A 27079-nucleotide genomic window follows, 5' to 3' on the forward strand; every position below is an offset into this window, starting at 1 on the left:
AGAATATGAATACTTCAGGATCAGATATGGGATGTTTCTCCTCATTCATCTATGAGGAGTATCAAAATCCACCCATCTAAATAGGCTTCCGAAATCATTTCATTATTTCAGCACATCCCAATCATTTTTCCAAGATCAATCAAAAGAGAAAGATGTTGTTGGTGGCTAGGAACTTCCTTCATTGGGTGGGCTCAGTCTAATGCTTGCGAGTTTCGGGGCTTCGGGGAAGAGATACCACCTTCTAAGCTAGAGAAGAGAGACCTACCCTCCTTAGTCGAGTCATGCACGTTTTAGCACATCTTTGTGTTACGCTCGGACACATCGAATGAATTCCTTAGCGAGGGTTAGCAAGAGAGAGGTGGGCGTTAGCGAGCAATTGATAGTAGCGGAGCCAACCTCTGACTAAACGAATAAGCTTGTTTAGCGGGAAAGCAGGATGGAATGAGTTCCACACCAACCCTTAGTGGATTAAGTATTTAACACAAAACATCGATGATAATACTTTGATTTTCATGTACAGTGCCTTGCTTTCCAAGGAGAAGAGATGACAACACCAGATAAAAAATAAAAAATAAAAATATGGCAAAGCTTGAAAAAAAATGTTCTTTTTTACATTTCATTTAACAAGAATATGTTACAACAACATGGATGGAAGTACCTATCCAAATATAATTTTAAAATACACAAAAAAATAGCCTTAATCTAACCCTAAACTACATGAAAATAAATAACCTTACAGAAACGAATTAACTTAATATATAAATTCAACTAGCATACATCCATCTATTGAATTTTTTCCCAGCTGCGAAGGAATTTCACCAAAAACAACTTTACATAAATGAATTAACTCAATATATAAATTCAACTAGCATACATAGATCTATCGAAGCTCGGTTTTACCCAGTTGCTAAGAAATATCACTAGGAACAATTAACTTTATATCTAAATTCAACTAGCATAAATCCATCTATCAAAGCTCAGTTTTCACCAACTGCTAAGAAATTTCACTAGCAAATGCCACTTCACGATTAGGTTGATCATTGGTAATCAAAGGAATGCTTCTGTGAATCATGTTTCTGAAAAGAGTCAAAGAGATCATCACCTATAGTGGAGAATTTTTGTTGTGATTGTGACACTTTTTAATTAATAAAAATTTTGTTTTAGTTTAGAAAAAAGGTGATGTAAAATTATTTAATATTTGCATTTATCTTATGCATTAATGATGATAAATCCATGAATCATACATCGGACTATCCTATCATGGAAGACTTGTGGAAAAAGATCCTAATACTTGTTGGAAAGGCGGAGGATACAAAACAAATAATTCACACACAAATCACATGAGTTGTGGCTCTTCTATTGATCGCACAAAACATGATACTTACAATGAACCTAGTCAAGGGTATTTAATCTTTTCGACTAGCTACTCGCCTAAAATATCTTAACATGCAACCACACACTAAAATTCGTCTATCACTTAACTCGACTTGACTCAACACTCAACACTTAGTTAACTGACTCTCTAATTTTAGCCAACTCTTCATGCGAGAGTAATTAGCTTATTTTAACACTCCCCTTAATTACGATCGCTAAACTAAAACATGACTCATGAAAACTCAAACATGCATGCTGGTATATGTCTCAGCTAGGCTTACAACACCCAAGTTTTTTCTATGAAACTCAAACACATATTTTGCTAATGACTTAGTAAATATATCCGCCAATTGATCACTAGATTTACAAGGCTTTAAGTGAACTTCTCCATTTCTCAAATAAAGTGATATCTAGTATCAATATTCTTGCTCTTTTGATGAAACACGCTATTCTTGGATAGTGCAATGGTTGAGGTGTTGTCACAATATATTGTTGTTGATCCTTATTATTTCTATTTGAATCCATCAAATACTCTTCTTAACCACATCACTTGACATGTTGTTCATGTTGTTGCTACATATTCTGCTTCTGTTGACGAAAGTGTCACAATGGGTTGCTTCTTAGATGCCCATGAAATCACACCTGAACCAAGGTGGAACACAAAACCAGAAGTGCCCTTCCTATCATCCAAACTGCCTGCAAAATCACTATCTGTATATCAAATCAAATCTTTCTTTTCTGTTCTTACATACATTATGCCACAATCTCTAGTTCCTGCTATGTATCTTAGAATTATTTTTCCTGCACCCCAATGTGTGTCTTTTGGAGTCTCCATAAATATGGAAATCAAACTCACTCCTTGCATAATATATGGTCTTGTCGTTGTGAGATACATGAGGCTGCCAACCAATCTTTTGAATAGAGTTGGATTGACCTCTGATCCTTCATCATCCTTGCTTAACTTTGTACCTGTTGCAACTGGTGTAGGAATAGGTTTGCAATTTTCCATCCTGAATCTTTTCAACAAATCTTTGGCATATTGATTTTGTCAAATAAAAAATCATTTTTCAAATTGCTCAACTTCTATGCCAATAAAATATTTCATAAGACCAAGATCTGTCATCTCAAATTCTTTCATCATGGCTACTTTAAATTCATCTATCTCAAAATCGTCTGCAAAAATCATGTCATCAACATTCAAGCAAACAATCAAAATGTGTCCATGCTCATTTACCTTTGTGTACAAAATAGGTTCAATGTTACTTCTGCAAAATCCATTCTTGATCGTGTAGTTGTCAATTCTGCCATACCAAGCTCTAAGCACTTACTTCAGTCCATAGAGCGCTTTCTTCAACCTGTTATTAGGGGAATTTTGAGGTCTAAAATGGACCTCCTAAGGAAATTATAAAATGATAGTGGAAATAGTAAAATAAGATTAGATTACGTCATCAATTTTTAGAGGAAAATAAGAAAAACCTATTTTTTCAACTCGTATTTTCAACTTATCCCAATGGGCTTACTCAAATTTCAAGCGGAAACACTCATTGGATGCATAATTTGATTATTCATCCAAGGAGTACCCATGTTGCATACTTTCGATGAGCCCTGCTACACAAAAAATGAGAAATACATTAAAAACGTGATTGCAATCACGTTTTTCATGTATTTCTCATTTTTCATATAGAAGGGTACATCAAAAGCATGCAACATGGGTACTTCTTAGGTGAAGAATTAAATTTTGCATCCAATGAGTACTCCATCTCAAAATCTGAGTAAAACCTTAGGGACATAAGTTGAAAATATGAGTTCAAAAAGTAGTTTTATTATTTTATTATTTTTTAATCTTTTTACTTTTTTACTCCAAAAATGGTGAATCATCCCCCATGGTTGACATCATCATCTTTAATCCTATTGGTTCTTATAAAGTTTATTTTGGTTGTACATTTTTCTTAAGACGCCCATTTTAGACCTCAAAAATCCCCTAATGAAACTTTCTCTTCGTTACCTTCAACTTCATATCCTAGAGGTTGTTGCACATAAATTTCTTCTTCTAGAATTCCATTCAAGAAGGTTGATTTCACATCCATCTTATATACTTTCCACTTGTTCTGAGTTGTTGTGGCTAGAAATGCTCTTACAGTATCCAATCTGGCTACCGGAGCAAATGTTTCTCTAGAGTCTATTCTCGGTTGCTGCGAGAATCCTTTTGCTACAAGTCTAGTTTTAAATCTGTCAATTTCACCTTTCTCATTCAACTTTGTCTTGTACACCCACTTTACACCAATGAGATTTTTTTCCTTTGGCAAATCAACCGAATCTCATGTGTCATTCTTTTCAATAGCTTCAAATCCTTCATCCATGGCTTGCACTTAATTTTCATCTCTAATTGCTTCTTCAAATGAAAAAGGTTGGAATGACAACAATGCAAAATTTGAACTAACATCCAAATCATCATAAATATCTTTCAAAATTCTCATCTTTCTCTTACCATTGATTGCTTCTCTATCTATTGATCTACTTGAAGATTCATGTTGCTCTGAAAATCTTGGAGTCCTTGTTGGTGTTTGTGTTTGGTGTTTTCACCTGTGATTCTTGCTGCTCCTTTTCTACTACATCGTCTTTTTCCATCAGTGGCACTTGTGCATCAACTATTTCGTCTACAGTTCCATTCCATGACTCTTGTTCTTTGAACACAACATCTCTGCTAATTATGGTCTTCTTTGTGACAGGGTTATACAATTTGTAAGCTTTTGATTGCTCACTATAACCAGTAAATATTCATTTTTCACTTTTATCATCCAATTTGCCTCTTTGCTTCTTAGGCACATGTGCATAAGCTACACATCCAAATACTCTGAGGTGAGATACGCTGCAAGACATACCTAACCATGCTTTTCCTGGTACTTTGTTGATAACACTCTTTGTAGGAGATATATTGATCACATAAATAGTACATGCAAATGCTTCTACCCAATACTCATTAGACAAGTTTCTTCCTTTCAACATGCTTCTTACCATGTTCATAATTGTCTTGTTCTTTCTCTTTGCTACACGATTATGTTGTGGTAAGGTACCTGGTTGTAAACTCTCTTCTGATTCCATGTTGTTTGCAGTAATCATGGAATGCCTTTGAGTCATATTCTCCACCACGATCTAACCTCAATACCTTGATCTATCGATCACTTTGGTTATCTGCTTTTCAGACTTCTACTTCAAGAAGTAATCCCAAGTCTTTCTACTATAGTCATCAATGAAAGTGAGGAAGTAACAATTTCCACCAATCCATTGGGTCCTCATAGATCCACACTAGTTTGTATGCACTAGCTCAAGAGGTTTCTTTGCTCTATGTGCAACACCCTTTGGAAAACTTTCACGGTGTTGCTTTCCCAATATGCGATACTCACAAGTACTAACAGGTTCTTTGATGGGAGGTAATCCTCTAACCATCTGTTTCTGCCGCAACAATCTTAAACCAGAAAAGTGCAAGTGTCCAAATCGAAAGTGCCATAACCAATAATCATCAGAACATGTAACTGTAAAAGAACTGACCTGATCACTATAATTCATAATTAGAGGAAAGATTTTGTTCCTCGTCATATGCACCTTCACTATCAACTGCTTACTTGGGGGCTTGTCATATATAACACATTCTTGACCTTGAAAGATAACTTTGTATCATTTATGTGTCAATTGACCAACACTTATCAAATTATGTTTGAGACTAGGAACATAATATACCTCTGATATTATCTTCGGCTCCCCCTGCTTGGTCAGAATGTTGACCACTCATTTTCCATCTGCTTCCACAGTCATGTCAGTGCCCAACTTTACCTCTGTTTTCATAGATTGATTGAAATTTGCAACCAAATTCTTGTTTCCTGTCATGTGGTTACTACAACCATTATCTAATAACCACACACTATCAGATGTTTCATTTATGGTATGGAAAGCTAAAAACGTGGAGTTAGTACTCTCTATAGTGACATTAGATCTCTGGTTCCCTTAATCAGCTATCTTCTTCCTGCAATCATGAGCATAGTGACCAAATTTATTGCAATAATAACATCTCACCTTTGATTTGTCAACTCTTTGATTATTGTTGAAGCTTCTGTAGTTGCTTCCACTTTCATGTTCATGCTCTTCTCGTCCATCTCTCTAACTAGCATATCTTATGCCTCGTCCTCTGTCTCTCAATCTACTTCTACCTCGAACTTTGTCCCTTGAAATAGAACCCTGACTTTTGAAGGCGGTTTGTAACATGGAATCCTTATTTTTGTCTATCCTTGCCTCATGTGATAGAAGTGATCCCATCAACTCATCAACTGTCAATGATGCCAAATCCTTGGCTTCTTCTATGGTTGCTACCACAACATCAAATTTGGTAGACAAAGCTCTAAGGACCTTCTCAACCATTGTTTGATCTTTAATTCTTCACCATAAATCTTTAACTGATTTACGACAGTTATGACCCGATTGATGAAAGAATCGATGTCGTATGTCTCCTTCATCTGCAGACTTGCAAAATCTCTCCTAGTGTTATGTAACTTAACAATATTGAATTTGGTCATACCTTTATAGTTTGTCGCCAAAGTATCCCATGCTTCCTTTGTTGAAGACGTGATCATAATCTTCTAGAATACTGCTCGGTCCACTCCCTGCTAAATAAGTTGAACACTTGTGCATTTTTCTTCTTGTCTTTCTTCCATTGTTCCCTCTCTGTATTGTTGAGAGCTCGTTCTTCTGCTTCATCCTTCGATTCTGAAAATCCAAGTTGGACATAATCCCAAACATCATGAGCTTGCAAAGTGGTTGCCATCTTAATGGCCCACGCATCATAATCTTCCTCTATAAATGATGGGAACTGGAGCTGGAAATTTGAGAAAGTCATCTTTCTCCAAAAATTTCTCTTTAAAAAAACCTTAAATTTCTCTTTCTTGTAAGCTTTGCAAAGCTCTTTTTCAAAAAAACCTGTTTCAATAAAACCTTAAGTTTTGATTCTCTTATTATATATATATATATATATATATATATAAAATTAATTTTTTTTATATATATGTGAATGTTTTTTAAGAACATTTTATGTAGAAAAAAACCTTTATAATCACCCTAAAATAAAAGACCCACTTAACAACTCCACTTAACGTACGTCACTCCACTTTAACATATAAGAAAAAAAATGGGAATGTTTTAAAACCTCTCATCTTATAAACCACGTGATATTTTAACACGCTATAGCTCCTCTCGTGATGAGGGCATGCGACTAACGTAGTGGCCGACGCCAAACTCCAGCGTTAGTCCGCTAACGCCTCGAAAACAAGTTTGACTTGCGTGCTTCCAAAACCGCGTAAGTTTGAGTCTCTTAACGCGGCTCTCTGCTGAGCCCTTGTGCGTTATAACCCCTTGTATATAACTTACAAGGTGTGTTAAAGCACTAACCAGAAGAAAATATAAATTTCTCTCTTTTTACACAGATTCTGGATAATTTGTTCTCTTTTGTTTTTTGTAACCTCGCTCTCATACCAATTTGTTGGAAAAGTAAAAGAGACAAAACAAATAATTCACACACAAATCACAGGAGTTGCATCTCTTTTATTGATCACATAAAACATGATACTTATAATGAACTCGATGAAGGGTATTTAACCTTTTCGACTAGCGACTAACCTAAACTATATTGACATGCAACCACACACTAAAAATCGTCTATCACTTCACTGAACTTAACTTGACACTCAACACTCAGTTAACTGACTCTTTAAGTTTAACGAAATCCTCATGCGAGAGTGATTAGCGTATTTTAACAATACTATCAAAAAGGCGATGGAAAATAGTAAGCTAAATCCTAAATTGAAACGTTCAAAACCAGGTCGAAAATCCTGCAGTTATAGACCAAAGATTTCTCCCACATGTAGTGGCCTAGGGTATATGGCCACAAAAGTTTCTCTAGTAACAAGGTAGAGTAGTTTCCCACTTATGTTTTCCATATTGTTATATATATTTATGGAGATGTCAACCATGCAACAAAGGATAAGGTTAGAGATTGACAAATCCAACCCTTCGGGTTTTCTTTGATGTGACCAACCAAGGCAACTAAGGGATTTGATGGTGTATCTTGCACTTCTAGCAAAAACATCTTCATTCCAATCTTGAAGTTCAAATAACTTCGCAGAATGCATGAACTTGTAAATTTATTGAAGATGGCATTGGAGAAAGGAGTGGCAAGCTTGTCAGTATCTAGAGCAATGTTGACAACATCAACATCAGCCAAAAAAACATCTTCCTTTCAAGCTTGAGGCTCAAATAACCTCGCAGAAATGCATGACCTTGTAAATTTATTGAAAATGGCATTGGAGAAAGGGGTGGAAAGCGTGGAAAGCGTGACAGTGTCTAGAGCAATGTTGACAACATCAACATCAGCGAAAAAGCCAGTGAAGGTTTAGAAAACATCGCGGAAACGTTTGGCAAAAAAATCAGCGAAATCAGCAAACCACAACAATCATTAGAAATATAAAATATAATTTAAAAAAGAAAACATCTCTCCAAAACATCAAGGACAAAAAATCAGCAAAATCGGACAAACCACGACAATAATGAGAAATATAACATATATTTTATTTTATTTTCAAAATTTTAAACTATAAAACTTTTTCGGATAAACACATTGGCACTAAGCATGAGCAATGCACTGCTATATACGTAGTAGATACCAAATAAAAAATGATAAACCACAGTCAATCCTAAAATATTATAGCTGTCCAATAAAGGACTCAAAAGTGTAGAGTTGAAGACTTGGTCCTAAGACTTCGTCCTAACCGCAGAAACGGGACATGAAGGACACAATTTTTAACATATACAAAAAATAAATATGATCAGAAATTCAAATCTTTTTAAAATTCAGGCTAAAACATTTACAATTTCACATAATGACAATAGAAATTCAATCATACTAGTGCATATAACCAAATAGCACCACGTGCAGTCTATCTTCGGACCAATAGTGTCCAAAAAAATTCCTACTACAACAAATAACTACATATCATCAATATCATTGTATATGTTTGAATCCTCGTCATTAATATCACCCTCTAATCAATAAAATAAGATGAAAGAAAGCTTAACATCTCAAATCGAATTTTTGTTGAATGATGGGTACACTTCTATTAGGGTCATGACAAAAGAAGTCAACCACCACTGCCACCAACATTGAGATACACAGAGGGCTTCATGCTCTTGATTAGATGCTAGTCTCGTACCCTAATTCATGAGGAATTGAACGAAAACATTGCAATTTCCCAAATCATGAAATATGAGATATGTACAAGTCTTTTTGTTGTTGCTTAAATGCTAATTCTGTTGATTTTTTAGTAGCTTGGGAGGTACTCCAAGCCCTAGGGTTCAAGGTTTGGAGAGCAAAGTGCCACAAGAGTCACTTGTGGGTTTGGAACCCAAGTTTGGAGTTTTGTATCCATCATGACATGGAGCACTTTAGACATGTGATGGGATGAGATAATAGAGGACGAAAAGGAGAATCCAACACTTTGATAATCGTCGAATTTTGAGTTTCCCTTAGTGAGATATGAATTTTTAAAGTATATTGTTGAATTGGCACCATATGAGTTTAAGGTTGGCTTAAGTTTAGTAAGCCACCTTAACAGCGGGACAGCCCATGATGATGTTTTATGAAGCCCTCCTTCAAGTGTACAAGTAGGAGGTGAAATGCAGTCATTTGTGCATCCATCCAAGGGCACATTTCATAGAGAACAACTACAGAAGCATAGCCATAGCCAAGAAGCGACACAGGGCCGAAGTTCAAGGGAGACAGGGTCGAAGTTTAGGGATTGTTTGCAGGGCCGAAGTTTAGGGCTAGGCAATTGTAGCTTCATAGAAGAAATCTAGGTGGTTTAGAGTGGGTTTGAGATTGTAATCTCATGTGAAAAGGTGTCACAGGTCTTTGCCAGAGATTGAATAGGTCGCAGGCCTAAATCATAGTTTGTGAGGGCCTGCAAGCCTAATCAAAGGGTTGGAAATTAGCCGAGGTATCAGCGCGAACCAACAGGGACACAAGAGAAGGCAAACGCAGTTGTAGTAGGTTGTTAGAGGTAGAATTGAGGGTTAACAATGAGTTAATTGTTGCCCTAATCAGTGAACATCACCTACCACAGAAGTGCACCATATTTCAAGGTATGTTGACGTTGTTTCAAGTTCAATTTGTTGCTAGTTTAGGTGGTGTCCTTATGTGGACACTTGCAGCGTGTGAGAGCCAATTGAGAGGCTTATCTTGATGGGTGGAGGCCTCTTCTCGAAGCAGAGCTCACAGTGAAGTATTGGGAGCGATTGATCTGGTGGAGGGCAGTGTGTTGGCTACCCAAAGTAGCCCTAAACAAGCTATCTTGAAGTGACAAAGAAGAGTTGAAGGTTGGGTGAAGTTTGGTGCCTAAAGTGCAACACTTTGATGGACAAATGTGACTGCTAGCTTGGCAGATTGGAGAGCTCAGGGATTGGCCAGCCTAGAGAGCATTTTGGATCAGCCCATGTACATGCAGCAGTAGTGACTTGTAGCAGTGTTCGGTGAAAGCCCTCCTGGAGTCTCTATGTGTTGTCCTATGAAGGACTAAGGGGCAGCTAGTGAGCAGTACGGAAGCGAAAGACCGACGGGACAAGATACAACATAGAGTTTGCAGTGAAAATTGTCATTGTATCGTGTATACCATAAACTGTTGTATTATTCAGATTTGGTTTGGTTTAATATAACGAAGATTGGGTTGTACATTATTGTACAATATTTGTTAAAATTGTGTATCTTGTGCATATGTTATTTACTGCATTATATTTATGTTGTGCAAAGTAGTTCTTATTGAGATTCTTGGTTTGGTAGAGTCAGAGATTTTTAAGAATCTAACCTAGACTCAAGATCGTGGAAATTCAACATGGTATCAAAACTTGTTTGAGCTACTTTGGAAGTCAGTGAATCAGAGTTGTGCACAACGAAGTACAACTTAAGAGGGACTTGGTCACATTGTGGTGACAATGTCGAAGTTGCGGGCTGGTATCTAATATGAGGACAGGTTGGAGGGATTGACCAACTATAGTCCATGGAAAGAAAGGATCAAGTTAGTCTTGCAGGTCAACGAGATCTGGGAATTCGCCAAGAGAGTCATAAAGAAGCCAATTGACCCAAAGGAGATGGAAGAGTACGAGGATTTGGATACGAGGGCGAGTTTGATCATCCTTGATGGTATGAAGGATTCCCTAATACCTCATTTGTCCGGGAAGAACACTGCACATGAGATGTGCATAGTTCTTCAAAATTCGTTCCAAAATAAAAACGAGAATCGGGTGTTAGTATTGGAGGATAAGTTGAAGTCCACCAAGATGATAAAAGGTGAAAGAGTGACTTCGTATCTAACGAGATTGTCTTAGGTCAGAGATGAGCTTGTTGTCGTCAGTGTGACTATTTCAAATTCTAATATGGTGAGGATTGCTTTGAAAGGGTTCACCAAGGAATGGAAGCCCTTCATCAAAGGGATTGTTGCTAGAGAAAAATTGCCAAACTGGAATAGGCTATGGGACGACTCCATTCAAGAAGCACTACAAAACGAGAATCTTCATCCAAAGAAGAAGACTTTCGATGATGACATGGCACTTGCAGTGCAAATGAAGGGTACGCTGAAGGACTTGAGTAAGGTGAAGTGTTCAATTGTGGCAAGATGGGTCATTTTTTGTCAACATATCCAATGAAGAAGAAGGGAGATTACAAGAAGAAGAAAGGAAAGAAGGTTGTTGGTGTTGCCACTTCTACTAAGATAGATGATCGCACCAAGAGATTGGAGGACTTTGCCATGATCTCTCATTTCTCGTAGGGTATTATTGATGAGGATGAATAAAACGTGAACAGTGGTGCGCCAAAACATATGAGAGGGTCACGAAAGGTTTTTGAGACTCTAGCTGAATGGGACTCAAAGTTGCACATGGTGTTGGACAAGAGTCAAAAAGAGATCCAAGGATCGAGAGTTGTGCCATTCAAAATGGTGACAAGACAAGTGATGTGGATCCAAGATATATTGTTTGTACCAGGGCTCAAATATAGTGTGATTTCTGTCTCGATGATCAAGAAGGAGGGGTTTGAGGTCATGTTCCAGGATGGGAATGAAAGACACAGGCCTAGAGGCTCTAACTCTACTGGTATCATGCTTGGAGTTAGAGTGCATGGTCTATACAGACTGACGGGCAAGCCTATGTATCATGAGAAGAAGCAGGTAGAGCAGGTGCATGTTCCAGAGAAGCAGGTGCAGATGCAGGCTTCAGAAGAGCATGTACATATCCACAAGAAGGTATAGATTCCAAAGACTCAAAGGGAGTCTATTTCTAGCGGGAGCTTGCAGATTCAAAGAGAGACTTTGCAACCCAAGAAGAGCGTGTGGTCAGTGGGGCACAAGGGTGCTTACACATGGCAAGAAGGAATCATGGAGGGATTGGAAAGTGATACAAGAAAAGAAGAAGCAAGATTGATGAATTGAGGCTTCTGTGATCCATATCAAGTTTACGAGAGATTTTTCAGCGTAATCACATGATATTTCGTTTGTCAACGCGTTTCGAACCAACCAGTGTGGTTCATCGTCAGGGCAAGTTGAAGAATCAGATCAAGCTTTGCATGTTAAATAGTCAGAGCAGAACCTCCAACGGGTATAATTCATGACCGGGCAATGGCTATATTGACCAACGGCTAAATTTGACTAGTCAAATTGGCTAAATTTGACTAGTCAAATTTAGCCGTTGGTCAATATAGTCGTTTGCTCTGACTATTTAACATGCAAAGCTTGATCTGATTCTTCAACTTGCCCTGGCGATGAACCACACTGGTTGGTTCGAAACGCATCGACAAATGAAATATCATGTGATTTACGCCGAAAAATCTCTCGTAAAGAAACAAGATGCTCCCAGTAGTGATAGTGACACTTCTGAAAGGCGTAGTTCACAAAACAGGGTTTGTTGCAATTGTGAGTGCCAAGAGTTGGGGGAGTGTCGCGAGTAGTGATGATGATGATGAGTTACTTCCTAGTCTTGGAAGTACCTACCTCGCTAGAAGTGAGTGTTGATTTTTTAGTCGCTTGTGAGGTACTCCAAGCCCTAAGGTTCGAGGTTTGGAAAAGCACCATAAGAGTCACTTGTGGGCTTGGAACCAAGCTTGGGGTTTTGCACCCATCGTGATTTAGGGCAATTCCATGGAGCACTTTGGACATGCGATGGGATGAGATGGTAGAAGGTAGAAAGGAGAATCCAACACTTCCAGAATTGTCAAATTCCGAATTGTCCTTAGTGAAATATGAATTTTTGAAGTTTATTGTTGATTTGGCACCATATGAGTTAAGGCCAGCTTAAGTTTAGTAAGCCTCCTTTACAGCTGGACAGCCCATGATGACGTTTTATGAAGCCCTCCTTCAAGTGTATAAATAGGAGGTGAAATGGAGCTATTTGTGCATCCATCTAAGGGCACATTTCATATAGAAACAACTACATAAGCATAGCCTTAGCCAAGAAGGGAGATAGGGCCGAAGTTTAAGGGAGACAAGGCCAAAGTTTAGCAATTGTTTGTAAGGGCAAGGTTCAAGGTTAGGCAGTCGCAATTTCAAGGAAGAAATCTGAGTGGTTTAGCGTGGGTTTGGGGTTGTAATCTCTTGTGAAAGGGAGTCATCGCCCTGCGCTGGAGACTAAGATAGGTCATAGGCCTAAATCACAACGTGTGAGGGTCCACATGTCTAATCAAAGGGCTCCAAATTAGCTCAAGTATCAGCACAGACCAACGGGGACACAAGAAAGGCAACCGCAATTGTAGGAGGTTGTTAGGAGGTAGAATTGAGAGTTAACAGTGATCTAATTGGTGTCCTAACCAGTGAACATCACCTACAACAAAAGTGCACCAGATTTCAAGGTATGTTGATGTTGTTTCAATGTTGAATTTGTAGCTAGTTTGGGTGGTGTCCTTGTGTGGGCACTTGCAGCCTGTGAGAGCCAATTGAAAGGCGTATCTTGATGGGTGAAGGCCTCTTCTCAGAGCAGATCTCACAATGAAGTATTGGGAGCCATTGATCTGGTGAAGAGCAATGTGTTGGCTACCCAAAATAGCCCTAAACAAGCTATCTTGAAGTGACGAAAAAGAATTGAAGGTTGGGTGAAGTTTGGTGCCTAAAGTGCAACACTTTGATGGACAAAAGTGACTGCTAGATTGGCAAATTGGAAGGCTCAAGTATTGGTCAACCTAGAGAGCAGATTGGATCAGCTCGTGTACATGCAACAAAAGTGACTTGCAACGCTGTTAGGTGGCAACCCTCCTAGAGTCTTTATATGTTGTCCTTTAAAGGACTAAGGGACAGCAAGTGCACAGTATGGAAGCAAAAGACAACAAGACAAGATATGCCATAGAAGCTACAACAAAAATTGTCATTGTATCTTGTAATAATACCGTAGACTGTTGTATTATTCAAATTTGGTTTAATATAACGAAGATTGGGTTGTACATTATTGTACAATATTTGTTAAAATTTGTGTATACTTGTGCATATGTGATTTGCTGCTTTATATTTTCCGTTGTGCAAAGTAGTTTTTATTGAGATTCTTGGTTTAGTAGAATCATAGATTTTTAAAATTCTAACCTAAACCCAAGAATGTGCAAATTCAACAAGTTCCATACCCTCATACGTAACAAAATTGCATAGTAACATTGAAATTCTAATTGACAAAATTGAATAGAAACATTGCAATTCCCCAAATCTTGAGATCCTAAAAACTATTGAAAATGTTGAATTTTAAGTGGGATCTATCATTCTATTTTCTTTTTATCATATCCAATGAGGTCACAACAAATGTTATAGGAACTAAACCAGAAAACTTTGTGCACCACGAATCAGTCATAACCAATAAAAAAACTAGTTGACCAAAAACACAACATATTCAAATTTTTAAGAAAAACATGTATATTCATGTGCATCCATATGAATCTAAACCTATACACAAATCACAAAAAGTTCTCATTTACATATACATGTAAGGGTGCAAATAACCACAATAGCATCTAGTGCAATCCATCTTTGAACCAAAAATACGTCAACAAATAGGCCCTAGATAGTCGCTAACATTTAAAAAAGAAAACCAAACCAACAAAACAAAACAAATACCTATATATCATCAATATCATTGCTTGTATCAAGATCTTCATCATCAATATAATTTAACATTACCATTAATTGCATAGCATTGGTAAGACCTAGAAAAAAATCTACATCTACTTGCCCAATGCCTAGAATCCCTTCTCACACACACTCCGAGTTACCTCATAGCTCCAAACTTGCTTAAGTGAAATGACAACCAAAAAAAACAGGCAATGTCCACACAAAATATCTAAAAAAATCACAATTTTTAAGGAAACTGCACAACACTTTTTTTGGGGGAAAAATTCACAGTTTTTACGGACCAAAAAATCAACTGGCCAAAAAGATGGTGATCCTTTGGCACTTCCCCAAAAATATGGGTGATCTTTTCAACACTGATTTGGAGATTCAAAACTTGGGATAGGCCAAGTTAGAGGACCATATAGGTGTGACAAACTACCCCGGGACCTTTGATGGATTAGGTGATAGATGCTGCTACCTAAATCAGTGTTCCCTCTCTCGTGTCAGACGAGGCCATGACAAGGTAGGCATGCGGCCTATCCAAACAAGATGTATCAGAAGAGGACACTCAGTAGATTCTACCAGGGATGATGATATCCAACCAGAAATCATCCAAGACTTTAACTTCAGGTTAGAGACAGGCAGTTATTTCTGATTAAAATTTTCCAGTTTTCACGGTTCCTTTTTTATTGCTTGCAATTGATAGCAAAGAGACCTTGCTGCTAATACAGCTACAACGGGTATTGAACAAAACAGCAAGTAGATCCTACAGTCAGCGAAGTGTCGCGAATTCTCTTTACGGGAGGAACAGAACCGGGTTTAGCATCTACAGCCTGTTTCAAAACATTACAATCAGTACAATGTTTTTTATGTTCAAGAGATTTTAAGTTATCTCAACAGATAAAGGCTATCAGAGAGCACTGTTTTATGATGAGAAGCACTTTTCTACAATTTTTGACAGACTATTAATTCATAGCCTGACCATTTTATACTTTAGCCAGCAACAGTTTGCTGTTTATTTATACTTCCAGCCTATAGTTTGAAGGACTGCTGTCGTCCGACACTCATTTTCGTGTCATTAAACGGCAATTATGGTAATGGCTGTCAGTCTGCCCCCTTTTATGATTGTAATCATAGTACAAAAGTTATCGACGCTAGAAAGTATGGGGTAGGAATCCTATATAGCCTATATTTCAAAAAGATTAACAGTCTTCTGTCGTCAGTATCCTCAAGACACATGAAATGTAACTCGATTTTCAGCCCAACTAGAGTAAGATTTTTTTTCATCTAAAAAATGCAATAGTTTTTTTTCTTCAAAATATAAGATTAGTTTATGTTGAAATTAAAAGTTTTTTTCTTAAAAATATAAGATTAGTTTATGTTGAAATTAAGAATAAACAATTCGATAATAAAGAGCAGCCTTAACAATACTATATACTACAATAAACTTTACATTATTTATGACAAACCATTGCATCAGAATTTACGGTGAGATCATGATAATAAGAAACCTATATAGTCTGTATTTCAAAAAGAGTTTCCAAACAGTCTTCTGTTGTCAGTGTACTCAAAATACACGAAATGTAACTCAATTTTCATCTCAAAAGTATCAGTTTTTTCCCTCTCAAAATGAAATAAAAGTTTTTTCCTTGAATAAAGAAGACGAATTAAGTGTGAATTTAAAAATAAAAAATTTGATAACAAATGGACCTTGTAACAGTGAAATTAAAAACAAAAAAGTTATTTGCTTTAACGCGTGCATCCAATAAATGACAGCTCAGAATGCTAAAATATATGATGCATAGCAACATAACAATCATGACCATGATCTAAGATAGACTAAGTAATGTCAACATTAATGCAACTCAAGACGTTCACTGCACTAACCTGTCATATATAATGACTTTTAGTGTACATATTTAACAATAAAAAAAAAAAAAACATTTACATTATTTATGATAAATCATTGCATATCTGAATGGAGGCTTTTGTGAGCAGAGTTATTCAGAGATTTGTCTTCCAGATCCATCACATATAAATCACATAAAATGTTTATGTGACGGATCCAGAAGACAACAAATCTCTGAACGTCATTGCATTATAAATTACTATAACAAATCATTGCATCAGAGACCTTGATAACAAAACAGAATAAATCATTTATAACAAATGCAATCAAAATTCTTCAATGTAAATCAAAGATGGAAAAAATTCATGGGAAAGATCAAATTGTTACACGTATAAACTAATCCTGCTCTCCAAGCCTGCTAGTATCCTAAAACTTGTTCAAGCAATTCCTCATACTGCTACGCACGGTAGCAGAATAAACAATTTTCACAGAAAATAACTCCATATCCATCACATATAAATCACATAAAATGTTTATGTGACGGATCCAGAAGACAACAAATCTCTGAACGTCATTGCATTATAAATTACTATAACAAATCATTGCATCAGAGACCTTGATAACAAAACAGAATAAATCATTTATAACAAATGCAATCAAAATTCTTCAATGTAAATCAAAGATGGCAAAAATTCATGGGAAAGATCAAATTGTTACACCTATAAACTAATCCTGCTCTCCAAGCCTGCTAGTATCCTAAAACTTGTTCAAGCAATTCCTCATACTGCTATGCACGGTAGCAGAATAAACAATTTTCACAGAAAATAACTCCATATGAGTGTTTGCTCTTCTCATTAACCAAAAAAATAAGGAATAATAGCAATAGATCAACGATTTGCCTTTGCAACACGCTCAACCTCATCCTTCTTCTTGATTGCATAACTGCAGAAAGGAGAGTCTCAGTCATTCTAGTGCATCGGAATCATAAATATTGGACGCAAAAAAGGAATGGGAAAAATATCAAAATAACTCGTGATAATAAAAACAACTATGTTAGGGAATATAATAAAAGCACTCTTACCTGTTTGAAGACCCCTTTGCAGCATTGATAAGCTCGTCTGCAAGGCACTCAGCTATCGTTTTGATATTTCGGAATGCACTTTCTCGCGCACCAGTGGTGAGCAGAAAGATTGCTTGATTGACACGTCTCAAAGGAGATATATCAACTGCTTGACGTCGAACAACCCCAGCCGAACCAATTCGAGTGGCATCTTCTCTTGGACCACTGTCAAAATCTAGACAGACTTATTAACAAACATGAAGATCATTCTGAAAAAAAGTTTCCAAAGGATGGCAAAGACAGATAAGGGGTAAGTTAAACATAAAATGGCAAGTGCGATGACAACCACAAGGAAAGATTCACTTGCCTGTTAATGATAGCATCCACTATGACCTGTATTGGGTTCTGATCAGTAAGGAGATGAATTATTTCCATAGCATGTTTGACTATTCGTACAGCCATCAACTTCTTTCCATTGTTACGCCCATGCATCATCAAAGAGTTGGTCAACCGTTCAACAATAGGGCACTGAGCCTTTCGAAACCGTTTGACTGAGTAACGGCCAGCTGTGTGTGGGACAAATGTAGCATGTTTTTGTGATGAGACGGCTATGTAATCTGCTAGTGATAGATCATTAACCTGCAGAAAAAACTTGATTAAATAATACAAATTTCACACCAGTGCTTCAATAATGTACTCTAGCCTCTACAACAATGTCCAGAAACACCAAACCACCAAAGGCTAACGATACAGAATTGAAAAGAACAAATAGACTTGCTTTCTGAAAATAAACTGTGTTTACCCATAGGAACTCTCTTAGCAAGACATTGAATAGGTCATTTCAATGACCAGAATAAATAATATAAGCTCCTGGGTAAAGCAGTAGGCTCACACTAAATATAAATTACTTACAGAAAAAGGCTCCAAACTAAAAATTTAAAATTCAGTGTCCAGCCACGTGATCCAGAAGATAATTGTTAATAATAATACCAAAAAAAAATTCTCAACTAAGAAAACAGCACATAGAACCCCCCGAACCAAAATAATACAAAATTTGCTATCCAGGTCATTTCAATAACCAAAGTAAATAATATAGGCTCCTGGGTAGGGTAAAGTGCAACAGGCTCACACTACATATCAGTTACTCGAGAATGAGAAACAAAGAATCCTACGTGGAAATTTTAAAATTCAGTGTCTGGAGATGTCAAAGACCTGCATCCCAAAGATAATTGTAAATAACATAACATGCTAAAAAGGGAAAACTTTTATTACCAGCTGAGAAAAGAGCAAAGAAATCCCTAAACCAAAATAACGCATCCCTATTAGAATGAAAATGCAAAACATGTACTGAAACCAAAAATATCCTAAAAATTATCTTTAATAACGTAGCATACAACAGACTCAAGAAAAACATTTAGTCTCAACTAAGAAAACGGCAAAAGGATCGCCGAACCAAAATAACACAATTTGTTCTTTGAAATTAGCTCGAAGACATCCCCAAAGAAACAAAAATTCTAACATGTGTTAAAACCTGTTATTCAAAAGGACATCATTCAAATAGAAAGCAACCCTGTATAATGGAGGCATATCCTAAGAAAGCACAAGTACCCAATAATGCAGAATCTATGTTGTAATGTTCTCTTCCAATTCATTGGCCAAGGGAGGATGACATGGCCTATCCATCCCCGTAGGCTATAGTCATTGATAAAGGGGAAACCCAATTATCCAATGCTTGAGGCAGCATGTTAGGGTAGCTGGAGCAAAATGCCCAAATTGGGTTGCACTTGCAACCCCCTCATATTAGATAGAAGGGACCCCATGAGGAAACCTCTAAATAAAAGAGAGTTAGAATCATTTGTCATCATTGAATTGGATTAAATCATCTTTGTTTTTGTTGAGCTGAGGTTCTGAGGGTTTTAAGACCCCTTCTCCTTGTCTAGTTTCGGAGGAGGTGATCCCACCCCTAGCTAGTCGGTGGTAAAAAATTCCACCCTAGTAAGTCATATCTCTTTATCTATTATCTGCTATCATTCATCCAGGACAGTCTGTTAACTATTGGCTTGGCACCGATTTTTGGTCAGCTGAAGGATTCAGTGCGCAGTTTGTTGAGGACAGCAAAAGCACAAATTGAGGTTTGTTGGGGACAGTTCCAGGCACAGAAAGAACAGCGAATTATGCAGACCTGTTTGAGTGTCGTTTTGAGACTGCAGTCAGCTGTTTATATATTGTATACTTCATTATTGTCTACTTTACTGAGTACTCTCGTTAAAATTGATAAAGTATTCTAAAAGGTGTTAGAGTTGCATTATGAATTTTCACAACCCTAAGGGCAAAATTCAATAGAAAGCATGAGACTAGACAGACAACATACCAGAAAATTTGAAGTTAATAAAAAAAAGGTGCTAGAAAAAGGCACTGTACAAAGCACTAAACCCATATTAGATAAGTAGTTATTTTAATTTTTACAAGATAGAATCCAGTGGATTATTTCATCTATACAGCTGTGGTACCACTATCTAAAGGCTGGAATTGTTGGGTATACAAACAAAGTCCCACATTGATTAGAAGTGGTAGAAGTGGGAAGGATCATGGGTATATAAGGATGAACAAATATCTCCATTGGTATGAGGCCTTTTGGGGTAAAGCCCAAAAACAAATCCATGAGGGCTTAGAAGTGGACAATATCATACCATTGTGGAGATATGTGGTGTCCAGAGTCCTTACAAGTGGTATCGGAGCCAAGTTCGAAGTTACCCAAGTGGATGAATCCTCGGAATGCCAAACAAAGATGGTGAGCCCCCGTAAGCCTGTGGATGAGCTCGGTTAAACAGGCGGTGTGCTCCGGATTCTTCATGGACGTGTCTTGTTCCCCAACATGGTGAAGAGGAGTTGACCTGGGATGGAGCAAGCTCTCGAGACAGGTGGTGCTACCATGTAAGGCGTGTGCTACCATGTAAGGCGTGTGCTTCCAACGCATTGGAGCGGAGAATCCTGGTTGGTGTGCTTCCAACGCATTGGAGCGGAGAATCCTGGTTGGTAGAGAGGGGAGAATCCTGCGGATGGTTTGAGGGGAGGCTCGATGGTCCTTTGTTCGAGGGGAGGATTGTTGGGTATACGAACAAAGTCCCACATTGATTAGAAGTGGTATAAGTGGGAAGGATCATGGGTATATAAAAATGAACAAATATCTCCATTGGTATGAGGCCTTTTGGGGTAAAGCCCAAAAACAAATCCATGAGGGCTTAGGCCCAAAGTGGACAATATCATACCATTGTGGAGATATGTGATGTCCAGAGTCCTTACAGGAAATAAATGGAGTTGAGAAACAGTTCGAGTCATATTCTCATATAATTGCAATCTAACAGAAACCAACAGAGCATTCTCAGTGCACGCTTGCGTGATAGAGGTATTGTCTTTTAACTTATTAGCAAGCAATATATAGTTGTCACAAATACATATTGATTTTTTCGTGACACTGGTAGGCCCCATATCTATTTTGAATTGAAGATGCTCAGGGAAAACGCAAAGTGGTATGCCTTACTGTTTGAGCACTCATATTCCCATTGAAGCTTGGGAAGTCTTTAACACCACAATAACTTGTACCCAAAATTTAGAGGGCTCAGCGCTGAGAAAACACTTAGCCCATCCTGTAGAAATCACTGTATTGGACCTATTAGCATTGGGGGGTATGCAAAGACAAGAAGGAACAAGAAAATATCAGAATGTTTTGGAACCAGTCCTAGATGTTTTACACTACAACACAATAAGGCCACCTTGAGATTTCAAAATCCAGCTGTTGCCAAAATGACAGAATTTAACAGCCTGGTTTATTTTGTTTTAGGACTTAAACAGGGACTTGGGACCTGTTGCACACATATTCGCCCCTTTGAAAATCTATCATTTAGATAGGGCAGAGGTTACAGCTATATCCAAACCACTGCTTAATAATTCAGCAAACATCACCATTGAACGAACACCACGTTTAAAACATGGCCCATTTTGAAAGAGACTACTAATAAAATCAAATAGTAGCAGCATACATCTTATGCACGTAAAAATCCAGTCAATCAATGCACTAATCATTTCTCATTCCTTCAGATCATCTAGAATATGGAACCTGATACACAGATTGCAGCCCTGCAGAGGATTCCTATGTTTAAGAAACAATGTAATGAGGCATTCAAATTATAATAATATTTTGAACATAGCCATGTAATTCTCAAATTTGTTGATGCAATGCCTGCTTAGAAATGCCCCTTTTAACAGCTATGTTAATGTAGGTTTACCCAATAGAGCAGCAGAAAAATACATTGCAGAACATTGCTATAATTTTAATTTAAAGATCATACTCATTTTAATCATTTTTAAAAAGCCCTCTAACTCGCTTGGGGATAGAGCAGTATGGGAACACCAGCCAAGGGGCGGTCAACCATAACAGCCTGGCTTTTATAGTCAACTCTGTAGTCTTGGGCCTTAAGCACTCAATTTTTGTGTCAATGCATATCATATAAGGGAAATCGGTAAGCGAAGGCCTGCGTGCCTATCCTCGGCACAGTGTTTGTCAGGTCAGATGCTCTTGTAAGGCAAAACCTCAGCAATCTCAAGATTCTAAATTTATGCTACCATCAGGCAGACCAGTAACACAACATATCAGATGTAACTTTTTGATGGCGTAATTAAAAGACAAACCTACCCCTATATGAAAAATTACAATTAAAAAATAAAAATAAGAGAAAAAAAAAAACCCCTCTAACTCAACAAAGTATGCTACGATTCAGAAAATTCCTTGAACAACGGTTTAATACCACCTTATCAAGATCTCCTTTTAACAGCGATGTTAAAAGTAGGTCTACCCAACAGAGCAACAGATCAATACATTGCAGAACAGTGCTATAATTTTAATTTAAAGATCATGCTCATTTTTGACAAGCCATCTAACTCAACAAAGTAATCTAAGATTCAGAAAACTTCTGAACCACAGTTCAATGCCCCATCAAGATCAGAAGCTTCAACCTTCCAGTGGCGACAGCGGTACTGCATGCGACTTGCCTTCAATTCTGGCATTTGCTTCCCAGAGGATTTTTCAGTTTGCGGAGACTGTCGTGGGTTCTCGACATCCCAACCCACCCGGAACATTTGAGCTACAACACTTCCCAATAAAACCCTAACAAAACGTTATAACGCCAACTAGACAACCAGCGCCGAAGAGTAAAATTAAAAATACCTCTACGTCCTCAAACGTCCAGCGATTGAAAAGCTTCACTTCGGGCTGTGGTAAAACGACCGCCATGGTTTCTCCTCCTACTCTGCACACCTTAGCTTCTGCGACAGTAAAAACCGTGCAACACAACCTCGCCACGACAACAAAACCTCTGCGATAATAAAACCTCTGTGACAGACGCTCTCCGCGAGAAAAACCCTAGTTCTGGTTTATATATAATAACTTTTAGAATACTTTTATATATAATTACTTTTATAATGCGTTTATTAACTAAAATTTTAGTCTGAGATTTTTCTTTTACTAGGATGAGATAATTATAGTCTAATTATTGCAGTTCAAATGCATTGTTGAGTACAATGATGTCTATATAATGTGGGAGATCCAAATTCCTATAACATATACAATGTATGATATAAAAATAATACAATGTATGAATATAAATGATACAATGCATGAAATGCTTTGGAAGAGAAGATTCAAGAGCTAATGGGTCTGAGGATCAAAGTTATCTCTCCTAACATTCAAGGTTGAGTGAAGAATACTGAAGAAACTCAAGAAAGTTTGTTGGCCCAATGAAGAGTTGGTGGAAAGTGCGGGTTGTCCACTAAATCGTTGCTTGGGGGAGTTTGTGCTTTGCTGAGGTCTAGAGGACCTAGTCTGTTTCTCAGGAAGGGATCTGAGACAGATTTGTTGCTAAGATCTCATGTGGCGAGGTGATGTCCCATGGATCCTCACTGATCTAGAGTCTGGATATGTATTATATCAATTGCTCTCTTGGTGCCACTGTCTTACGGTAGTACCTTAAAAAATGTTGTGATCCTCTGTGTGGGGTTTGGCCTGATGGGAGGCTGAAGAATATGCGCCCAAAACCTGAGAGCCTCCTACATATATAGGGTCAAACATCTCTGATCGGGATACCTGCAAAAGTCAGTGAGGGTCTGAAAATATCTTAACAAGCAATGGAACCTTCCTCTGATATCGTAATAGACAGGGCATCCAAAAATGAAGTGCACCTCGGTCTCCACTTCCTGTAAATGACATACCTAGCATATGTTGTCTAGTCTTTCAATTTGATGGTCTAACTCTATCCAAAGTCTATAAGAACCTACTCTTAACTGGCCTAGAGGAATGCGAAGAGCGTGCATCCAGTGGTGAAACGTATATTGGGGTCGAACAGTGAGCCTATCTCTCAACTTCATGAAGTGCTTAATGTAGAAGGCCATCTTTGGGCGCAACTCTCCCGGAGGATTGACCCAAGTGACCTAGATGAACTACTTGTAGATGTCCTCCTTGATGATCTTGTTCAGCTCTTATCTATTAGGTAAAAGGTGACCATGGGCATCTATGGAATATCAGAAAGGAGGAAGATGATCCAACTGAATACCCACTAACTCTAAGAGATATGAAACTCCTATAAACCAACATTTGGCCCAGCCCGAGGGAGTAGAACGGGCAATAGTCTCATAAGAGAAATATGCCAAGTAAGGATATATGTCCCTACTCTTTATCGAGTTTGCAAAGCCCCAGACATGATGCAAGAATGAAACCAATCTGAAGACTATCTCAAACCGAAAAAGCTAAGCTCCAAGCTCTGCAAAAATGATGCATTGAGGTATTGTCTATTTGCATCTAATGATGTGACGGAGAAGAAGAATCTGAACTCTCTCAGTTGAAGCCCAATCTGACTCAAGTAAATATGACCCCCAAATCTCTGAGCCATATAGAACAATGGGATGGATCAAGGTGTCCATGAGGCTCATCTTGGATGAGACGTCCTGGAAGTGATATTGAAAGCATTGTCTCTCAAGAAGGGCTAAGGATCCATATCCTTTGTTGATCCTAGGCTGAAGCATTGGTCGAAAACTAAAGCGGGGGCATGAGAATTACAACACCAAGTAAGTATACATGTTAGTGATCACAACCTCCTCCCCTCTGAATAGGAAGTGAAAGTTTGAATTTTTCTTCACCCCATTGAAGATCATAAGCTTGGTTTTACCTAGGTTGATCGTCAACTATCGAAGATCACAAAACAAAGCTAAGGCATCTAGTTGCCTCTATAATCCTTCTGGGGACGAGGAGAGGATGACCATGTTGTCAACAAAGAGTAGAATAGATATCAGAACCTAGTGAAGAATGCAGTCGTCGGTGTCTTGGATATGATCATGTAGAAATGCCTCCAACTCATTAATATAGATCCCAAACAGGGTAGGGGATAATGGACAACCTTGTTTAACCCGAATAGTGCTTCAGATGAAATTAGAAATCCCATGAGCCGTGCGAAGACGACCATGGAAAAACTCATATATGCGCATAATAGTTGTCAACAGGGTCATAGAGATGCCAATATCTCTGAGTCTCTAGAGTAAGGCTTCCCTCATAACATAGTCAAAAGCTTTCCAAAAATCTACAAAGCAACAGTAGACTTTCGAAGAGCGGTGTCGTTCCTCCTCAATCATGGCGTGGAGCGTGAAGATGTGATCAATGGTCTGATGAGCCGATCAAAAACTTGCATATCCTCTAGCTCTGAGTTGTCTCTACTCAAGGTCACTAGAGAGCTTGCTATGTAGAATAATAGCATACAATTTCGAGAATGTGTGGCCCACCATGATCATTCTGTAGTTATTGGGATTTGTGTTGGACCCTAATTTGTGGATCAAATGGATGATGTGGTGTGACCATGCTAGTGGAAAGCCTTCACGGGCGACATGATTGAAGAGATCAGCCAAGCAGTTATCTAAAGCACTGAAAGTGTGCTTAAATAACTATGTTAGGTAGCCTTCCTCATCTGCTACTTTGCTATTGTTCATCGCCCAAATGGCTTCTCTAATATCTTTGTCTAAGAATAGATAACACGAAGAGGGTGGGGAGGTAACATGAATTTGGTCCTGCCCAAGAATATCATAAAGGTTGGAAGTGTGAGAGAACATGGATGTAGGGTTGAGGTCAGATGGAAGAGGGGAGAATCGGGGAAGGATGGTACGCCATGTTGAATTTCCATGACCTTGGGTCTAGGTTAGAGTCTTAAAATCACTGATGCTACCAAACCAAGAATATCAACCATAAACTACTTTGCACAATGGAAATATAAAGCAGTAAATCACATATGCACAAATATACACACTTTTTAACAAAATTGTATAATATTGTACAATCACCAACCTTTGTTATATTAAACCAAATCTGAATAATACAACAGTCTATGGTATACAAGATACAATGACAAACTTCGTTGCAGCTTCGATGGCATATCTTGCCCTGTCGGTCCTTCGCACCTGTACTACTCAATAGTAGTGCCTCAGTCCACTAAGGCCACTACACATTAAGACTCTAGGAGGTTTGCAACCTAACAATGTTGCATGTCACTTTTGTTACATGTACACAGGCTCATAAATATGCTCTCTAGGTTGGTCAATTCCCGAGCTCTAATCTTCCTTCTAGTAGCCTCTTTTGTCCATCAAAGAGCTACTCATAAGGTTGCAAACTTCACCCAATCTTCAGCGATCTTCGTCACAGCAAGACTGCTAGTCTAGGGCTAATTAGGACATCCACACAATACCCTCCAACAGTCCAAAGATGCCTAATACTACATTGTCGATTTTGCTCCTAAGATGGACACTTCACCACCATGGAAGGTCCTCCACACGACACCAACAGGCTGCAACAACTAAACCATCCAATTGTCCAAATGAGGACCAACAAATTGACATGAAAACATACATTCACATAGGTTTGGTGCACTGTTGTAGTCTTGTTCTGGTTAGGGCATCAATGTAGACCTGTTTTACCCTTTCCAACCACTGCAACAGCCCTATATTCTAATGTGGCTTCCCTTCCTTGGATAGTTGATGCCCTACGTTGCTTGTAATAAGGCTCTGCTATAGGATTGAGACCTTACGACCCTCTCCAAGAACCTTATACATCTTGTGTTAGCTCTATAATTACCACAGAGACTACGACTCCCAAAATAGAAGGTATCGCAACATTATCTGCACCAAAACAACCTTGTCTCCTTGCGGATTAACCCAACTGCTCATCGGCCCTATTCTTTCTCCCAATCTAACCCAAAAATAGTCACTTCAAGCTTTGCCCTCCTCCTTGTTAAAGCTGTGGTTAATTAAGAAGGTATTGTCCACAATTTTGATGAGCTCCAGTATTGCAGCAAGGATGCTGCAACTCTTAGGGCTACCAACTTTACTTCATCAACCCGGGGTTCGTACAAACTTGGAGGTGATAGTTTTGTATACACAATACATGCAATGGTCTACTTTTGTCACTTTTCAACTGGGGCGATAGACCACTAAGGTTTTTCAAACCAATCTTCTATTGACTAGAAGGAGTCTAACTACCACATAGCAAAGGGGAAAACTATTCTTAATGCAGAAAGGAAATGTTGCCTACTCTAGGAAATG

General features: G+C 38.1%; 1 protein-coding gene across 2 annotated transcripts; it reads right to left on the reverse strand.

The window, feature by feature from the left end:
* Positions 1 to 17009: 17009 nt before the first annotated feature.
* LOC149256709 (small ribosomal subunit protein uS7) lies at positions 17010 to 22858 on the reverse strand. 2 transcript variants are annotated; one of them, XM_089460850.1, is made up of 4 exons: positions 22674 to 22858; positions 17817 to 18088; positions 17471 to 17674; positions 17010 to 17331 (listed from the first exon to the last, which is right to left on the reverse strand). In XM_089460850.1, exons 1-4 carry the CDS (start codon positions 22737 to 22739, stop codon positions 17277 to 17279), a joined length of 597 nt encoding a protein of 198 aa, XP_089316976.1. In that variant the 5' UTR covers positions 22740 to 22858; the 3' UTR covers positions 17010 to 17276. The 2 variants fall into 2 exon arrangements, with proteins under 2 accessions (XP_089316976.1, XP_089316975.1); XM_089460849.1 differs by lacking the exon at positions 22674 to 22858 and adding an exon at positions 22463 to 22609.
* Between the last annotated feature and the right edge of the window lie 4221 nt (positions 22859 to 27079).

Source organism: Pinus tabuliformis, chromosome 7 (assembly GCF_031772625.1).
Source record: "Pinus tabuliformis cultivar Carrire ecotype Pingquan chromosome 7, CPIR1, whole genome shotgun sequence".
Lineage (NCBI taxonomy): Eukaryota > Viridiplantae > Streptophyta > Pinopsida > Pinales > Pinaceae > Pinus > Pinus tabuliformis.

What these genes read in the sequence shown, in the direction of transcription:
- LOC149256709 (XM_089460849.1), bottom strand. Translation starts at nt 22,585, where the DNA reads ATGTTCCGGGTGGGTTGGGATGTCGAGAACCCACGACAGTCTCCGCAA. An exon ending in GTGGATGCTATCATTAACAG is followed by an intron (nt 17,675 to 17,816) that starts GCAAGTGAATCT and finishes AGATTTTGACAG; the next exon opens with TGGTCCAAGAGAAGATGCCA. An exon ending in GCAAAGGGGTCTTCAAACAG is followed by an intron (nt 17,332 to 17,470) that starts GTAAGAGTGCTT and finishes TCCTTTCTGCAG; the next exon opens with TTATGCAATCAAGAAGAAGG.